The following is a 19,788-nucleotide window of genomic DNA, read 5'->3' on the forward strand; positions in this document are numbered from 1 at the left end:
TTTGATGACACAGACATTTCACTGCCTACATGTGACTTAATTCCAACTGCAGCTATCTAACCTTTATTCATTCTTCACACCATTTTTCTCTAGGGCCACAGGTTGGATAAAACTGACAGGTTGTAGTAATTATTCTTAAATCACTCATTTAACGGGTGTTATTATGCTATCATGCTAGCACATCATCATCTTCAGTCTCTCAATGCCTAAATTAAGGAGACAATGTTTGGTTAGCTTCAAGCAGCCAACTGTGTTACTTCATTTTGTTAGGGGGATAATAACTCAAGCATTATTTCTCCCTCTCATGGAGTTATTCAACGTTATGTCCATATACATCAGTTTTCAAGTTTTATACTCACCAGTTGCCTTACCAGAGAACAGCATTCCTGGTTACAATTGAAACATGCTATCTCCACCAGCTGAGATGAGAGTATCCGCTAAAGCTTGAACGCAGAGGCTGGAAAGTTCGGACAGAGAAGATCAATCCATGAGAGTGGGAGGTACACAGACCAATGTTCCACTGATGGTTCGAAGACAGCTGATTGAGACAGTGCAACAGTTTATCAGTCACGTGAGCATAGTGGCCTCTGATGGATAGACATGGGCTGAATCAACAGCTGAATGGGCAAGATGAATAAAGACATGGAGACAGGCATTCCAAGAAAACCTGGACGACATTGGTGTCCAATGGAAACACGTCGATAATGTGGCCATGGATCGAATACTTTGGAAGACTCTTGTTTCCCATTGTGCACGTGACCTGACGACAATAATGGTGAAATCGCCGCAGAGTAAGAAGCTACTCTTTTTAAATATCAAGCCACGCCTCCTAACTATTCATGGAGTGCACTCCCTAATTGATCTTAGAATTAAACTTACTAGGTCTTTGTGTTTGGGGGGTGGAAACCTCAGTGAGGTTTGCTTGTGGACAGTTCAGAATCTGAACCCTTCAGAGCGAAGCCTGCCGCAAAAAATTATGTTCAGGACCTCTACAATGCATTTATTTGAACAGAAATACAGAAAAAACAGTAATATTGTGAAATATTATTGCAATTTAAAATAATGGTTTTCTATTTTAATATACTTTAAAATATAATTTAATGCTGTGATGCAAAGCTGAGCCCTGTTAATCACACTGTTGATTAATTGCTGTCCAAATGGGTTATGTACACCAGCTTCGACCCCCACTGGAAGTAACATTTTAATGAAAAGCTCATTGTAATTACAAACTATGCAAACATTACATTAATAACATTTCAATGGCTATAAAAAAACCCTTCCAATGTGAAGTCGCACATAAAATGTTGTTTGAGAAGGCTTGAACCAGTTGAACTCACTCTGATAGAACCCACTAGGGTGTTTACTGGGCTAATGCAGTATCTGCTCCGTTTGAAGAATTCTGCTCAGCTTTCAGTCCAAGTCCCACTGTCCCTCAGCCCCAGAGACCAGCGGCATCAGTCTGCAATGTCACGCACAAGTGCTCACTCCAATTAGCATGTAGCCCTCCCACTCTCATTATGTTCTGCTGAATCAGGACCTCAATCAAAATACAGTCAATATTGGAGAACGGACAGCTGGCTCTTCTAGCCTCTACGGAGCTTTTGCCTTCCTACGAACGAGGCAGAGCACACAGGGAGAGTTCACCAGTCTGCCTACAGTTTGATGTCAAAAGATGCGGATGACATGATGAGTAGCTCTTTTCAAAGAAAAAATTACCAGATGCTGGTTTGTTTATGTGAGGGAGTCTGACAAATTTGGCATAAAAGAAGATTGAAAATCACAGGTCTCAAGAGCTATCCTGTTTCTTCAGTCAAAAGTTGTTTTATGTACACGGTTTGACTGCAATATGTTACCCTCTGTAACGAGAAGTTCTCCCAAAACTGAAAATGAGTCATTATTTACTTTGTGATTGTGACTTTTCTTGAATTTTTGTTTTGAAAGATGGAATTTGGATGAATATTTGCTCTTTTTTTCCCCCCAGTGAATGGAGATGGATGCTGTTAAGCTCCAAAATTACATACAAAGCACCATAAAAGTATCTAAAATTGTCCATATATCTTGTGTAGTGTTCTTTAAGTCTTCTAAAGCCATTCAGTAGCATTGTGGGGTGAATATACCCAACAGTATAAACAGTTCTGTAGCCCTCAAATCAAATTTAGTTTCTGAAGACCTAGATTAGAGTCTGAAGACCTAGATTAGCTGGTTCACATATGTTTAATTAGGCTCAACTGCAGGACAGTGGCCCTCCAGGAACAAGTTTGGACACCTCTGGCTGCTTTAGATACATTGTAGGTTTGACGTCAGTGACCTTTGGTCATGAGACACACAAGAACTAACAATGTCCTCATATTGTTTAGCCTATTGTTGCAGACATAACTTTGAACCCTGAAGAGTTCCAGAAGAGCTTGAATCACATTAGATTCATAAGACCATCGCTAACCTAAAAGGCATGATGTCAAATTAAGCTAATGGTTTCAGTAGGTGTTGTGTGATGTGATTCAATAAATGAAAATGGTCTGGTCAGTTGAGAGCAGCTCTCTGCTGTTACTCTTGCGTCTGCTTAAATAAATGCATATACCTTGTTCTAAAACACTGATATAACTTTGTTAACAGGTTGTAAAGTACTTGAGTAATTGGTTGTATTTTGTTACAATATGTAGGTGTTATTTTGGGAATGTTTAAAGCCCTAAATACAAAGTTCTGTCATGAAACTCTAGATGGTGCAGGCCGATAGGTTCTAACTCAATCTGATAGAATCTCATCATTATCCACATGGTGCAGCTGATTGGTTTCTTTTCACGTCAGCAGCCAATGAGCTCACTGCTCAACATTCAAATACTTGGCTAGTGCTTGCTGTAGCAGTTGCAGCACGCTTAAGAAACCCTCCACCTTCCCCAGCTCCACCTGTATAGATCTGGTGCGGGGGTAATTTCATGGATGTTATATATGGGTGTTATTTCATATATGTTACATGAGCAGCAGCAGTATTTCCTACATGCTCACAGCAGCATGTTTGTGGATGTATTGACAGTAGCAAGTCTCGGTACTTGCTCTGCACCAGCAGAAGCATAGCAGATCTATTCCACCAAAACCAAACACATTAACATTGCCATGTATATTATCATGCTAAACTCTCAGAGAGTTGTCATGACAGAACTGGTAATATAAAGGGTTTAACTGCAGCACTCTGAATTTGCGTTTGAGTTTGATATTCACAATAACGCCTAATTTGTTATTTAGCAGTGAAGTTTATATGATAAAAATTGTGTAATTGCTTGGTGGAGTATATTCCAATTCACTAGTGCTTTATGAATAGTTACCTTTCCAGAGCCACCCCTTCCATGGCCTTTTCGTTGTATTTTTGTTGAGGGACAACGTTTATTTTTTAGCAAAAAAATGAATAATTGCTAGTTGCTAATATTTAAATCTAAACAGGGCTTCTTGATTGTATCTTTTTTTTTTTTTAAGCTAAAAAAGCTTACTTATGTGATGTGGATACTTTTTTTTCTAAATATTGTAGCTTTTCTACTAATCAAATCATTCAAATTCACTAACCTGTAAAATAATTGTTTTCCCATGAAATTGGGTTCAAATTTGTGGATGGATACTTTTGTCAACTTTTTACTGTACTCATACTCTCATTATGATATGTTTTTCTCTAATACACGTTGGCCACAATTAATGGAACCCATTTATTCAGTACATTTTGCAACCTTCTTTTGCCAAGATAACCACTCTGGGTCTTCACCTATAATGCCTGATGAGTTTGGAGAACATCTGACAAGAGATCATTCCTTCATAAAGAATCTCTCCAGACCCTTCAGATTTCCAGTTCAGTCAGTTCACCTCACTCATTTTCTATTGGGTTCGGGTCAGGGAACTGGAATGGCCAGGGCAGAAGCTTCGTTTTGTGCTCAGTGACCCATTTTTGTTTTGATATTGATGTTTGTTTTTGGATCATTGTCCTGTTGTAAGATCCAAACATGGCCCATTGTAAGATTTCTAGGACAGTCGGTTTGTAATGTATTATCTGTTGTTATTTGATAGAATCCATGATTCCATGCATCTAAACAAGATGTCCAGGACCTCCGGCAGAAAAAAACACCAACAACATTAAAGATACAGCAGAATATTTCATTGTACACATGGGGTGCTTTTTTACTCCTGTGTGCACCAAACCTGTCTTGAGTGTTTGCTGCTAAAAAGCTAATTTATTAGTTTTATCTTCCATTAGTGTCTGGCAAATCAATATGCTGGAGTTTGTTTTTTGGATGAGAGCATTTTCTTTTCTTGAAACCCTCCCAAACAACATGTCGTGATGTAGGTGTTGATTGGGAGGGTTTCTAATCTCTGCGATTCTCCAGCTGTGATCCTTGGAGAGTCTTTGGCCATTCAAACTCTCCTCCTCAGCGTGCATTATTTAGGACACACGTCCTCTTCCAGGAAGATCTGTAACATCTTTAGTTGATTGGAAATTCTTAATTCTTGCCCTGATGGTGGAAATGGGAATGCTCTAGCTCTTTTCTTAAAGCCACTTTCTAATTTGTGAAGCTCGATTATCTGTTGCTGCACATCAGAACTATATTCTTTGGTTTTACTCCTTGTGATGGATGATTAAGGGACTTTGGCCTTTGTGTTCCCTCTTCTTTATATTCATGTGCAACAGGAAGTCATGGCTGGACGTCACCCTGGTGTGCTAAATTTTTTTGAAATATAAATAGGAATATACTTCAGAGATATTTTACTCGTAAGAATTTCTAAGGGTACCAATAATTGTGGCTATTGTGTATTAGAGAAAAATTATTTATTTTACAATGTGAAAAATTCCCCCCCCCCTTAATTTTTTTACTTCAATTTTTTTATTATTATTTTTTGCGAAAGATTAAATGGATAAACAATGCAGATTTATTTTCACAGCCTTTTTTGATCATATTTACCAAGGGTACCAGCAAATCTGACCATTACGAACTCAATTTCACAATATAAAATTAAAGAATGGCTGAGATAAGGTTCATCTCTTCTTTTCATCTCTCTTTTTTTGAGTTTACTGTATGTTACAGCTATGAACTGTGATTTGCTACTTGCTGGTCTGTGGCAGGTGGTATCAGGACATTTGCATTCCAGATTGACAACTTTTTGCATATGTCCCTTCAGACAGAACGAGTCGTCAGTATTTTTTCGCCATTTCCCCAGATGATAAAATTGTACATTTTTAAATATTACATCTCCTAAAAGTTTATTTTGTCACTTTTAGGAGTACGCTCTCTTACAGATGACCTCAAAACTAAAAGACGTGGACTTAAAGCCACAAAGTCCCATTTCATTTCATAACTCTCTTAGGTCTATTGTTAAAAATGCGTCTTGTTCGTGTGCTGCTGGATAATTAGTTTTTCGGGAGTGCAGTCTCAGGGCCATGGGAGATATAGGGCTAATCCATGCAGTGTTGGGGAAAGATCCAGAGCCCACATTTACAGTTTTAATTTCAGACCTAATCAAATTATATCACACCATTTGAGACTGGCCCAAATCTCTAATGAAAGAGAGGTGGAATGGGCCTGTTTGACTTTGGATGGATGAATTTCATTTTATTTGATAGTTTATAAAGTTAGTTCACTGCCCTGCTTAAATATTTGATATGGTGTCACTTGTGTCACTCCAGGAGATATTCGCATACAGATGTAATTCTCATTAAAAGTATTATTTGCATAGTTATCACTCTTTCTTTCTGTCTTCTTGCAGTATGTACCGCTTGCGGGCTCTGACGGCTGCCACCGTCGGGATGGTGCAGTTGTCAAGACGGCATCATGCCGGTGCCTTCCGTTCCTATCAGCGGCGTAGAGTGATGCTGGCTGCCCTGGCGGGGGTGACGGGCATCTCAGCCAGCGCTGGACTACTGTGGACAAGGTACGGATCGCTGTAGACACCTGTCTCATTCATAAAGTGTCTTACAAATAAAATACAGCATTGTAACGTATAATGTATAGTTACATCAGCTTTTATTGAGGCGCTTCAGTGTTGCTTTATTTTGTTTTTGTGGGTACGGATAGCTGTAGACACCTGTCTCATTCATAAAGTGTCTTACAAATAAAATACAGCATTGTAACGTATAATGTATAGTTACATCAGCTTTTATTGAGGCGCTTCAGTGTTGCTTTATTTTGTTTTTGTGATTAGAGTTGCATAAAACATTTTTTAGAAATCGGATTGCTTAATGTCTCTGGCAGTAGCAGCACTAAATGGAATTAGAGAAATAATGAAATGGCAAAATAACAGGTTTTTACACACACACATAAAAATATACATTTGTGTGTGTGTGTGAATTAAGGGCAGTGTAACAAATACAACCATTTATCAGATTAATTCATTAATGAATGAATATCTATTTTTCTTACTGTACATTATTATGTTGAGATGCCTTCATTAACTTTAAAAATACACCTTTTTTCTACTGCGCTTAAGTTTTAGTTTTTTTTTTTTTTTGGACCAAAAAAAAAATATATATAATTGTCGCTTTATCAGTATAGGCCAGCATTTTTATATTGTTGCATGCATAGAAATAACACCATAAGATATTCTTTGTTTAGTAAGATTCACCTGCAGAGTTTTTGGGGAAGTCACCCTATGAATGGCTTGCATATAGCTGTGTCTGAATATTAAACTGGGATAGGAGAAAGTATTGTAATATGAAAAAATGACACATTTCACCTTTAACGTAAGTGTCCTTAAATCCCATATCTGCAGAGATTCATCTGCAGTCTGGGCGAAGGCCAGTGCAGTGTGTGTGTGTGTGTATGAATAGAGGAGATGATATGTCAGCAATATAGAGAAAAGCATCTGGGACGTGATCTATAGAATGACGGAGTTCTGGGACGAGGTGGCATTTCGGTTCTCAGTCTGTGCAGTCATTTTCTCTCATTTTATTGAATTATTGAACAAACCTCATTTTATTGATCAAACACACATCCATCAACACAATGACAGGCTTTTTTTTCAATTACTGCTTTTTGTCCTGAAGATATTGACCTTCTAGCACTCTTCATTAACTTTTAGTATGAGTCACACCTCGAGAGATAAATACACATTGACAATGTTGGTTCTTATGTGTAATGATGAGTAAACTTACATTTTTTTTTAGTTATCACTCTTTCTTTCTGTCTTCTTGCAGTATGTACCGCTTGCGGGCTCTGACGGCTGCCACCGTCGGGATGGTGCAGTTGTCAAGACGGCATCATGCCGGTGCCTTCCGTTCCTATCAGCGGCGTAGAGTGATGCTGGCTGCCCTGGCGGGGGGGACGGGCATCTCAGCCAGCGCTGGACTACTGTGGACAAGGTACGGATCGCTGTAGACACCTGTCTCATTCATAAAGTGTCTTACAAATAAAATACAGCATTGTAACGTATAATGTATAGTTACATCAGCTTTTATTGAGGCGCTTCAGTGTTGCTTTATTTTGTTTTTGTGATTTAGAGTTGCATAAAACATTTTTTAGAAATCGGATTGCTTAATGCCTCTGGCAGTAGCAGCACTAAATGGAATTAGAGAAATAATGAAACGGCAAAATAACAGGTTTTTACACACACACACATAAAAATATACATTTGTGTGTGTGTGTGAATTAAGGACAGTGTAACAAATACAACCATTTATCAGATTAATTCATTAATGAATGAATATCTATTTTTCTTACTGTACATTATTATGTTGAGATGCCTTCATTAACTTTAAAAATATACCTTTTTTCTACTGCGCTTAAGTTTTAGTTTTTTTTTTTTTTTGGACCAAAAAGAAAATATATATAATTTTCGCTTTATCAGTATAGGCCAGCATTTTTATATTGTTGCATGCATAGAAATAACACCATAAGATATTCTTTGTTTAGTAAGATTCACCTGCAGAGTTTTTGGGGAAGTCACCCTATGAATGGCTTGCATATAGCTGTGTCTGAATATTAAACTGGGATAGGAGAAAGTATTGTAATATGAAAAAATGACACATTTCACCTTTAACGTAAGTGTCCTTAAATCCCATATCTGCAGAGATTCATCTGCAGTCTGGGCGAAGGCCAGTGCAGTGTGTGTGTGTGTGTATGAATAGAGGAGATGATATGTCAGCAATATAGAGAAAAGCATCTGGGACGTGATCTATAGAATGACGGAGTTCTGGGACGAGGTGGCATTTCGGTTCTCAGTCTGTGCAGTCATTTTCTCTCATTTTATTGAATTATTGAACAAACCTCATTTTATTGATCAAACACACATCCATCAACACAATGACAGGCTTTTTTTTCAATTACTGCTTTTTGTCCTGAAGATATTGACCTTCTAGCACTCTTCATTAACTTTTAGTATGAGTCACACCTCGAGAGATAAATACACATTGACAATGTTGGTTCTTATGTGTAATGATGAGTAAACTTACATTTTTTTTTAAAGAAATTTGAGAGACGTTTGCCTAAAGCAAAACTCACTACCACGTCAGGGTGTTGCTATGCAGTTGCTAAGGAGTTCAGAGTAGGTTTTTTTAGCACATTGCTATGCGGTTACTAACTGGACCAAGCCAACACAGCATATCTAGATATTGGTGGAAGTCTTGGCCTAATGGTTAGAGAGTCGGACTCGTAACCCAAAGGTTGCAGTTCGAGTCTCGTACCGGCAGGGATTGTAGGTGGGGGGAGTGAATGTACAGTGCACTCTCCCACCTTCAATACCACGACTGAGGTGCCCTTGAGCAAGGCACCGAACCCCCCACTGCTCCAAAAAATGGCAGCAAAAAATGTACACCGTTTGGTAGATATTATAGATAAGCATATCAGAATGATTTCTGAAGGATCATGTGACACTTACGACTGAAGTAATGATGCTGAAAATTCAGCTTTGCATCACAGGAATAAATTATATTTTAAAATAGAAAACGGTTCTTTTAAATTGTAATAATATTTCACAATATTATGTTTTTTTACTGTATTTTTCATAAAATAAAAGCAGCCTTGGTGAGCATAAGAGACTTCTTTTAAAAAAAATTAAAACTTTTGACAGGCGGTTTACAGTTTTATTGCTATATACTTTTCAGTGTGACTGATCTGCATGTTCTCTTCTGATTGGCAGAGCATATGCAGAGGCGGGGTCTTCAGTCAAGCACGAGGAGCAGATGGAGGAGGAGTCTTTGAAGGATATAGCGGAGGAGGCGGAGTCAGATGGCGCTCTCGAGACGAGTAGCGGGGAGGAGGAAGACGAGGCAGGCACAGAAGGGAAGAAAAAGAAACCGAGAGTCGGCTTCCGTGACCGCAAGGTGATCAATGCACAACATGCACATCATCTCAATCGCGTCATGATGAGGTCAGTGTCATCCAGCCATTATCTGATGAATTCATCTGACTTCACCATGTTCAGACGAAATGTGGACCCCTCACATCTAATCAACATGCAAATCCACAGTCATGAAATCGACCTCCATATTTCTGAATTGGGTTTCATATGATATGACATCAGTGGGAATGTGGCAGCGTGACAATAGCAGAGTTAATGAATTGCAGCTGACATTAACTGTGGGGAAAATGTGATATTAAAGCAGCACCTGGGACAGGCTTGCTGATTAAAGGGAAAGAGTAGAAAGGATGAGAGAAATTAATGACACTGTTGTTTTGCTCATTAGTTGATTTGTTCCTTTTAAATGGGGCACATAAAAAAAGGTCTTTTCCTAATATACTTTGATGTTCTGAGTAATAATGCATTTCACAACCAATGTGAGTAGGAATGCAAAACAATTTATCTTCATAGTTTTCAGCCTTTTGACCGCATTCTATTTTGATATTAGTTTATTTGCTCTGAAATGACTTAACATTTGGTTAAACCACTATTTCAACCAAACAGTTATTGTATTTAAAAGTGCTTAATAAATGAAAATGAAATGAAATAGTTCACCCAAAAATGATGCCGAGAACCAATGATGTTTGTTCTTGCATGTCAATCAAGTATGGCTGAGCTTCCATTTACCATATTTGATGTGCTCCATGTATGCGTGTTGTAGTGGTCAAAATACCTACATTTCAGTAGTCGGTACCAATACCAGTAACATCCCACGGTTAATAGCAAAAACTATTGCAATGTTATTAATAATTAAATAAATAAATTTTAAAACATTAGCATGTAGCCTTCAAATATTGTTCAATTGTATTAAAAGGATCAAATGAAAGTAATAAAATAGCAAAGAAACCCATTGCAGGTAACGGAACAAGTGGACGGTTTTTTGCGTTTTGCGCTGCAAGACTTAATGCACAGATCTATTCTGACACATCAGATTGGTTTTGTCCCGTCCATTGCTATGGTTATCACAATGTCAAACATCACAATTTCAGATTCAGTCCTGCATTTTAATACAGTCATCACTCCTGAAACTGCAGTATGTACTTCGCTTAAAAAATAAAACTTTTATTCAAATTATGATTGGGTTATACACAAAGTGAGCAAAGACCCTCCCTTATAATCAATGAAGCTGATATCAGTTCAGTTCAGCCTCGGCACAAGCTCACTGACTGAGTGAAAACTCCCATTATAATAAAAAAAATCTGTCTATACAGCACAATGAATCTCTTATTTACATCGTATTTATACTTTGTTGGTTATAGCGAAACTATTTGCAAGAGTGCAGAGCTCAAGCTGAATGAACTCAGTACTACCGGTACTGTGGAAAGGCTGGTATCGTAAAGTTTTTAAAGGGGTCATATGTTCAGATGTTGCTGAAAAGAACATTATTTTGTGTATTTGGTGTAATGAAATGTTTATGCGGTTTAAGGTTCAAAAAACACATTATTTTCCACATACTGTACATTATTGTTTCTCCTCTAAGCCCCGCCTTTCTGAAACGCATCGATTTTTACAAAGCTCATCGGTCTGAAAAGCGAGGTGTGCTCTGATTGGCCAGCTATCCAGTGCGTTGTGATTGGCCGAATACCTCAAGCATGTGACGGAAATGTTACGCCCCTTACCATATTGTGATGCCCTGTCAGGCCGGAGCGACGAGAGAAAAACATTAAAACCCATTACAAATGAGGCATTTGTTGCATACAGTGGGGACATAACTATGGATTATAATGACTTAGGGGCCGTTCACATGTCGCGCCTAAAAACACGTGGAAAGCGCTAGGCGTGCCGCTTTCTGCTTTTTTCCAAAGCGTTCGGGCGCTTGCGCTCCGGAGGCGTCTGCCATTGCTAAGCAACCATTACCTGTGATCTCCATGAAGACTCGGAAGTTTCAGCAAAGGATAAATGGATTTGCAGCACTAAAAATTGCTTGCAGTAGCTCTACTACTAAATATATTTAAAAATGGCTATCCCTGTACAGCTATGATCAGCTGTTCCTTCATCTTGGCTGAGCTTTCAATGTTGTTACGGGAAAGGATGAAGCTGATTGGTTGGTTCTTGTCACATGACCCGCGGTGCGCTTACGGCATTCTGAAAAGTTGAAATGTGTTTATCTCGATGCGGCGTGGACGCGCCTGGAAAAAATGAGCATGTCGCACCGTGTGCGCGTCGCGACCGCGTCACTTCCATTATGAGCATGCCTGCAGCACGTCTACATTTGAAATAACGAACTTGAGCACGCAAAAGACGCGATATATGAACGGCCCCTTATACTGTCTTTTTATGCGTTGCGTTGCATCGCGCCGCGTAAACATAAAACCATGTCTGCATTTGTGATCGGAGAACTGCTCAAAACTTGCGTTTGAATTATCAGTGGCAAATCCTTTAAAGGGGTCATATGATGCGATTTTAAATTTTCCTTTCTCTTTGGAGTGTTACAAGGTCTTGGTGCATAAAGAAGATCTGTAAAGTTGCAAAGACTAAAGTCTCAAATCCAAAGAGATATTTTTTATAAAAGTTAAGAGTCAGCCACGCCTACCTAAAACGGCTCGTTCTAACACGCCCCCACATATCTACATCACTATCTGGGAAGATTTGCATAACGCTGCCCAAATGTTCACGCAAAGAAAGAAGGTGTAACTTTTATTCTCGCTGTAGTATTGTTGCCGCCGCTGCCATGTCGTGAAGGCGCTGTGTGCTTCGTTGTGAAAGTGAAACTACTTTGTTTGGCCTTCCAAAAGAGGACCATATCTGCTTCGTCATGCCTGGAGCATCATATGAAGTGATTGTGTCTGTTCAGAAGACTTGGATCAAACCACTCGATTCATATGGATTACATCTATTCTTTATAAACATTTTGAAGCAAGAAAGGACATTGACTTTCAATAGATAGACAGAAATCTCTTAAGTTCATAAAAAATGTCAAATGTGTTATAAAGATGAATGAAAGTATTATGGGTTTGGGATGAAACGAAAGTGAGTAAATGATTACAGAAGTTTCATTTCTTTACAGTAGCCAAAAAATGTATTCACAGAACTGTTTGGTGCAAGAGAAATTGACCTGAGTTTAGAACATATTTCCTTGAAACAGATGCTCTATTCTAGGACGTGTTGACATGGTTACTTAGGCGATGTCTTGTGGTTGTTTTTGTGTATGCATTCTTTAAAAAAGGACCCAATTTATCAGGATGATTTGTTTTTGCTACTCTGTGTCCTAAAATAGCAAGAGCGGTTGTGGTTGCAGTGGCAGTTGTTCAGACCTTTTTGTTTAGAGCCTAATCATCACATTTCATTATAAGCTGAGAAAAAGGGGGGGAATGTAGGTATTCACTAAAATATGAAGACGGTATTAAAATAAACAGCATACATCAAACCAACAGCACATTAAGAGTGAAGCTGATTCGCTGTTGGATGGTGGGGCTCTGCCTTTGATGGATGAGGCCATTCATCATGTAGCAGGGTACATTAGGCGGCTGTCTCTGTTTACACAAGTACTGCCCTCCAGGCTATGTCTTCGACCAATAGGCCTCATTCATGAAACACAAACAGAACAAATTTCTGTGTAACATCTGAGGACTCGGCGGTATATCCTCATAACATATACCATTGTAACCATATTTGGGGAGTTACTAAAAATAGCAAATACAATGTTCATAGATTAACTACCTAATCCAAAATTTTCCAAAATGGGCATCACCACATGCCATGGATATTCTATTCTATCTAAATGTTTGCATTAGGGGTGTAACGGTACACAGAAGTTCCAGTTCGGTACGTACCTCGATTTTGGGGTCACAGTTCGATACAAGTTCGGTAAAACAGTAAATGGATTTTTTCATTTATTAGACAGTATAACGAATATTACTGTCTAATACGGTCTCACCTCACGTGCTACATAAGACATGCACAAAACAAAAACAGCAGACTGACTGAATGAAAATGTTAATTCACTCTCTGACAGCAGGTGGCGCTAATGGAACAGCAGTGATACAGCGTTTCCTTGGTTACCACTGTAAACAAAGCAGCTGCGCTTATAAACACTAATTTAATATGCATTATATGGAGGTAAGTGGAAAAGAAAATGCCATCAAAACTTTTCTGAAGATGGTAAGTTCCCCTCAGAGATGCATTCATATAAACCCACCACCCCACCCCAATTCAATATTTATATTTTTCATATATACAGTGGGGCAAATAAGTATTTGATACACTGCCGATTTTTCAAGTTTTCCCACTTACAAAGAATGGAGAGATCTGTAATTTTCATCGTAGGTACACCTCAACTGTGAGAGACCGAATAAAAAAAAAATCCAGAAAATCACATTGTATGATTTTTTTTAATAATTAATTTCCATTTTATTGCATGAATAAGTATTTGATACAATAGAAAAATAGAACTTAATATTTGGTACAGAAACCTTTGTTTACAATTACAGAGGTCAGACGCTTCCTGTAGTTCTTGACCAGGTTTGCACACACTGCAGCAGGGATTTTGGCCCACTCCTCCATACAGGTGTTCTCCAGATCTTTCAGGTTTTGGGGCTGTCGCTGGGCAACATGGAGTTTCAGCTCCCTCCATAGATTTTCTATTGGGTTCAGGTCTGGAGACTCCAGGACCTTGAAATGCTTCTTACGGAGCCGCTCCTTAGTTGCCCTGGCTGTGTGTTTGGGGTCATTGTCATGCTGGAAGACCCAGCCACGACCCATCTTCAATGCTCTTACTGAGGGAAGGAGGTTGTTGCCCAAAATCTCGCAATACATGGCCCCATCCATCCTCCCCTCAATACGGTGCAGTCGTCCTGTCCCCTTTGCAGAAAAGCACCCCCAAAGCATGATGTTTCCACCCCCATGCTTCACGGTTGGGATGGTGTTCTTGGGATTATACTCATTCTTCTTCTTCCTCCAAACACGTCGAGTGGAGTTTATACCAAAAACTTCTATTTTGGTCTCCTCTGACCACATGACCTTCTCCCATGCCTCCTCTGGATCATCCAGATGGTCTTTGGCAAACTTCAGACGGGCCTGGACATGTGCTGGCTTGAGCAGGGGGACCTTGCCCACGCTGCAGGATTTTAATCCATGACGGTGTAGTGTGTTACTAATGGTAACCGTTGAGACTGTGGTCCCAGCTCTCTTCAGGTCATTGACCAGGTCCTCCCGTGTAGTTCTAGGCTGATCCCTCACCTTTCTCAGGATCATTGATACTCCACGAGGCGAGATCTTGCATGGAGCCCCAGTCCGAGGGAGATTGACAGTCATCTTGCATTTCTTCCATTTTCTAATAATTGCGCCAACAATTGTTGCCTTCTCACCAAGCTGTTTGCCTATTTTCCTGTAGCCCATCCCAGCCTTGTGCAGGTCTACAATTTTGTCCCTGGTGTCCTTAGACAGCTCTTTGGTCTTGCCAATAGTGGAGAGGTTGGAGTCTGATTGATTGAGTGTGTGGACTGGTGTCTTTTATACAGGTAACAAGTTCAAACAGGTGCAATTAATACAGGTAATGAGTGGAGGATAGGAGGGCTTCTTAAAGACAAACTGACAGGTCTGTGAGAGCGTTGGTAGGTGATCAAATACTTATTTCATGCAATAAAATGGAAATTAATTATTTAAAAATCATACAATGTGATTTTCTGGATTTTTTTTTTGGATTCTGTCTCTCACAGTTGAGGTGTACCTACGATGAAAATTACAGATCTCTCCATTCTTTGTAAGTGGGAAAACTTGAAAAATTGGCAGTGTCTCAAATACTTATTTGCCCCACTGTATATATAAATTTATATATATAATTAAAAAAATTTTTTGTGAGTTTCCCTCTTTTCTTCGCTTTCAAATGGCTTGTAAAAGTTCTGTGCACATTTTATTCTGTGCACATTTTATTTGAATTGCCGCAATTGTTCGTTTGAGTTTTCCCTCTTTTCCTCGGATTTCTTGGCTTTCAAATAGCTTGAAAAAGCACAGTGCGCATTTTACCTTCACTTTCAAATTAGCGGCAATTCTGCGTTGATTCAATTCAAGCAACAACAACGTCAAACTCATAGAACTTTTATTAACAAAACGAATAAAAATACACCATATATGCCTAATAAAATAACAAATTACTTGGGCTACACAAAGTTTAAATAGGTATATAAAACTGAAAATCAGCAAACACTGTGGAACCAAATAAATAAGAAACGAATGTTTAAAAAAACTTCCAGTCAATAGGCTTTTCAAAATCTAAAATATTGCTAAACAGCGCCTTTACATTTCCTTTCTAAACAATCTTCTGCCATCATCTTGTCTTTCTCACCTCACGCTTGTCAGTCAGCTCGACTCACTCTCCTCACGTAATAAATAAAATCTTACTCCTGCTCCGTGGAGCACTGTCGTTCGCTCACGGTTCGGCACGCTGCATTGAGCGTTTAGTTTTTAAAAGTGTCTGTCCTCTAACTGAACTAGGCTAAATGATTTTTGTTACTATAAAAAAAAATCAAAACGATGATGGGGGGCGGTGCCGCGGTAGACAAATGAAGTAACCGGTGTTGCGGCTTAACACCAATATAACCGAAAACACCGTCCATCAAATGCCGAGTCATTTTGAAGTGTCAGATTAGTAATCTTCTTCAAGCAGTCTGAAATTGGAATATTATAAGAAGAAACTAATAAGCAAATGCTTTTTGATGGATGCCAATCATTCTATCTCATCCCTGTCCCTTCTGCCATCCCTGTCCGTATGAACAAAAACATATCTCACTCAAAAAAACTCCCATCTTGTTTGGGTTAGTTTTAGGCTGATGATACACGGGGCAACTTCTTTGCTCAAAAAGTTGCCTCGTGTATCATCAGCCTAAAAGAAAAACTATTTCTTTCAGAATGAGTATCGTTCTGTTTAATCCTGATTCCAAAATCAAAACGACGATGGGGGGCGGTGCCGCGGTAGACAAATGAAGTAACCGGTGTTGCGGCTTAACACCAATATAACCGAAAACACCGTCCATCAAATGCCGAGTCATTTTGAAGTGTCAGATTAGTAATCTTCTTCAAGCAGTCTGAAATTGGAATATTATAAGAAGAAACTAATAAGCAAATGCTTTTTGATGGATGCCAATCATTCTATCTCATCCCTGTCCCTTCTGCCATCCCTGTCCGTATGAACAAAAACATATCTCACTCAAAAAAACTCCCATCTTGTTTGGGTTAGTTTTAGGCTGATGATACACGGGGCAACTTCTTTGCTCAAAAAGTTGCCTCGTGTATCATCAGCCTAAAAGAAAAACTATTTCTTTCAGAATGAGTATCGTTCTGTTTAATCCTGATTCATAGATTTAAAGTCTTCTGAAGTGTGAAAGTTTGCTTGAGATATACTTCAATCTTTAGCTTTATTGGTATTTTCTGTAATTGATTTTTTTTCCTTTGTCCTAAATACACTTTGGAATGTTCCTTCATTAACAGTCCATAGATAATAATAAGGTACTATTAATTTTAATTAATTCATGCAGCAACTTTTCCAATTGTATCATATTATGTTAACATTACAATGGCTATACTGTTTTTATCTGAATATTCAGACATAACAATCAATAATCCATTCATAGGCGATTCCCCTGAAAAGTGTGAACATTGTGACTCTGTGGTACTAATTACTAGTCGACTATTATTTCCAATGTCCACTATCAGCTGCAGTTCCGTTGTAACACAATTCATAGTTCGGGAAGAAGGAGGCGGGAACCGGCGAACATTTAAACATAATTGAATAATAAAATAAACACACAACTGAAAATAGCACGACAGCCCCTTGCGGATGACTGCCGCTCACAAACTGAACCAAAACACAAAATAAAATCCAGGCCTGGTCCTCCCTCGGCCTTCACTGTCGTCACTCCTCCTTTTATCCTTCCGGAGCTCCTCCGCGGGACTCTAGACCAGTGAGTGGTGCAAGTGGCGCGCATTATCATTAACTCCACCGGCCTCGCTCCATTCCCACGGCTCTTGGCCCTGCCCCATTTGTCACATCTGTTTAGTCAACAAGTTGACTTGTCTGTATGGTTTATTAAACCAATGGTTTATTAATAAACGTGCGATTAGTCAACAAATGCTTAAAATGAACGACTACTAGTTGACCAGAAAAATATTTAGTCGAGGGCAGCCCTAGTAATAATGTAATATTAAAGGCAACCCCGGGTATTAAGACTTGTATGGCTTAATATAATGTAAATTATGTCTCTTACTGAAATATGTAGTAGAAAACCCATGAAAGATTTACGTTATTTTTAAAAAATCCACATCGTTTTATACATATTTTGGACTATGGGGGGAGCCATTATTTAAATGACGTTAAATGGTTGCACTCGGTGAGCTACTGGCGCTATCTGTTGTTAATTTTACCGCAACACAACTCCGAATACTGATACCATGCAACATTGTGTGGCTTTTGGTTGTAATTTTGGAATCGTCAACAACAATACTACAGCGGGAATAAAAGTTATGCCTTCTTTCTTTGCGTGAACATTTGGGCGGTGTTATGCAAAATAAAAGCAGCTGTGGTACACACGTACCATATTCAACAGAAGTGTAGTTTTAATTTATATTTTCCCAACGAATATGCAAATTCATCAAAATAGATATAATCTTAATACAAGTGACCATAAAACAACGACAAAAACTTTTTACATACAAAGGAAAGACTTCAGAACTGGACAGAACCCATGCGTTTAGCATTAACAACACAATACATTTGTATGCATAATCAGAACTGGCTCAAATCAGTCGGAGCGATAACTACTATGCTAGTGCTAGTTGCGGCCGCACCTGTGGAGCAGCTAGCAGCAGCAACAAACTGCTCCTCTCCCTCAAGTCTTGACTCGGGAGTTTCTCTCTCAAAACTTTCTCTGACTCCTCTTTATTTTCTCCTTATTTGGCCCCCTCAGAGACATGGTTTCCTACCTGCACTCTTGTTTTCTTTATCAAAAAACGGTCCATCTCATCTGCTCGGGGGGCTAAATTGGGGCTCGGTTTTAGATTCGGTATGGTTCGGTATGTGCTATGTTTAGGCAAAAACTATACTGTCAAATAAAAATTAAGTAAATAAGTAAATAAGAACTACAAGCAACAGCACAAATAAATACAATAGAGTAAAGATACAAATAAAATAAACAGTGATTTTCAGTTTTTTTTCACAGCAAGTGCTCATGTGCTGGAAGAGTGTTTATTGTATGATATGAAATTGAACTCTCTGTAAATGCGAACTCATGTAATCGCGGCCTTTAATATTTCAAAATTATGTATCATGTCAAGTCACCTTTATTTGTATAGCACTTTATACAATACTGGTTGTGTCAAAGCAGCTTTACAGTGTCAAACAGGAAAATAGTTTGTCAATAGTGCAAGAAGACAATAACAGTCATTTTTTCAGCATTTTTCATTGATGATTCAGTGATGTCATCATCCAGTTCAGCTCTCTTCCAATAGTGTCTGTGCAATCAGTCAAGTGTAACCAACTAAGCAAGCCAAAGGCTACAGTGGCAAGGAACCAAAACTTCATCGGTGACAGAAATGGAGAAAAAAACCTTGGGAGAAACCAGGCTCAGTCGGGGGCCAGTTGTCCTCTGGCCTGATGAAAACACCATGGCGTAGTTTAATTCCAGGCTGCAACACGGGTGCAGAGATCTTGTCTGGTTCCGGTGGTCTTGTACCGATGGTCGTCGAGGTGATAAGGTCTTCGCAGGGGATCTGTCTCTGGGGTGCATCTAGTTATCTAGTTGACATGATCTCCGCTGACATTCAGGGCTGTAGAGGTCGTCTCTAGGTACTGATCTGCCATCTAGACTGGATACTGACTGGATCTGTATGACTACGGTGACCTCGGAATAAGAGAGAAACAGACTAATATTAGCATAGATGCCATTTTTCTTACGATGTAACGAGTACATCGGGTGTTATGGGAAGTGTTCCCGGTTCCGGTTGACCTAATTAATGCAGCCTAATAATCCTTTAACGGATTTTAATTATAGAAATGCAATAGTATATTATGTGTATGCCAAGTTAAAGAGATGGGTTTTTAATCTAGATTTAAACTGACAGAGTGTCTCTGCCTCCCGAATAATGCTAGGTAGATTGTTCCAGAGTTTGGGCACTAAATAGGAAAAGGATCTGCCGCCTGCAGTTGATTTTGACATTCTAGGTATTATCAAATGGACAGAGTTTTGAGATTGCAGCAGACGTGAAGAACTATAATGTGATATGAGCTCGCTCAAGTACTGAGGAACTAAACCATTCAGGGCTTTATAAGAGCCAGTGCAGAGTTGACAGAACCGGGCTAATATGGTCGTACTTCCTGGTTCTAGTAAGAACTCTAGCTGCTGCATTTTGAACCAGCTGGAGTTTGTTTATTAAGCGCGCAGAGCAACCACCCAATAAAGCATTACAATAATCTAACCTTGAGGTCATGAA

General features: G+C 39.0%; 1 protein-coding gene across 3 annotated transcripts in view; it reads left to right on the forward strand.

Annotated features, from left to right (window-relative positions):
• The first annotated feature begins 5,731 nt into the window (after positions 1-5,731).
• The window catches only part of micu1 (mitochondrial calcium uptake 1), a 69,958-nt gene continuing 55,901 nt past the window's right edge, over positions 5,732-19,788 (forward strand). For all 3 annotated transcript variants that reach the window (XM_016249622.1, XM_016249623.1, XM_016249624.1), the window contains exons 1-2: positions 5,732-5,904; positions 9,106-9,289. In XM_016249622.1, coding sequence (XP_016105108.1) covers positions 5,741-5,904; positions 9,106-9,289 — 348 coding nt within the window. In that variant the 5' untranslated portion in view covers positions 5,732-5,740. The remainder of the gene's footprint in view (positions 5,905-9,105; positions 9,290-19,788) is intronic.

The sequence above is a fragment of the Sinocyclocheilus grahami genome, unplaced genomic scaffold, assembly GCF_001515645.1.
Source record: "Sinocyclocheilus grahami isolate Dianchi unplaced genomic scaffold, SAMN03320097.WGS_v1.1 scaffold944.1, whole genome shotgun sequence".
Classification (NCBI taxonomy): domain Eukaryota; kingdom Metazoa; phylum Chordata; class Actinopteri; order Cypriniformes; family Cyprinidae; genus Sinocyclocheilus; species Sinocyclocheilus grahami.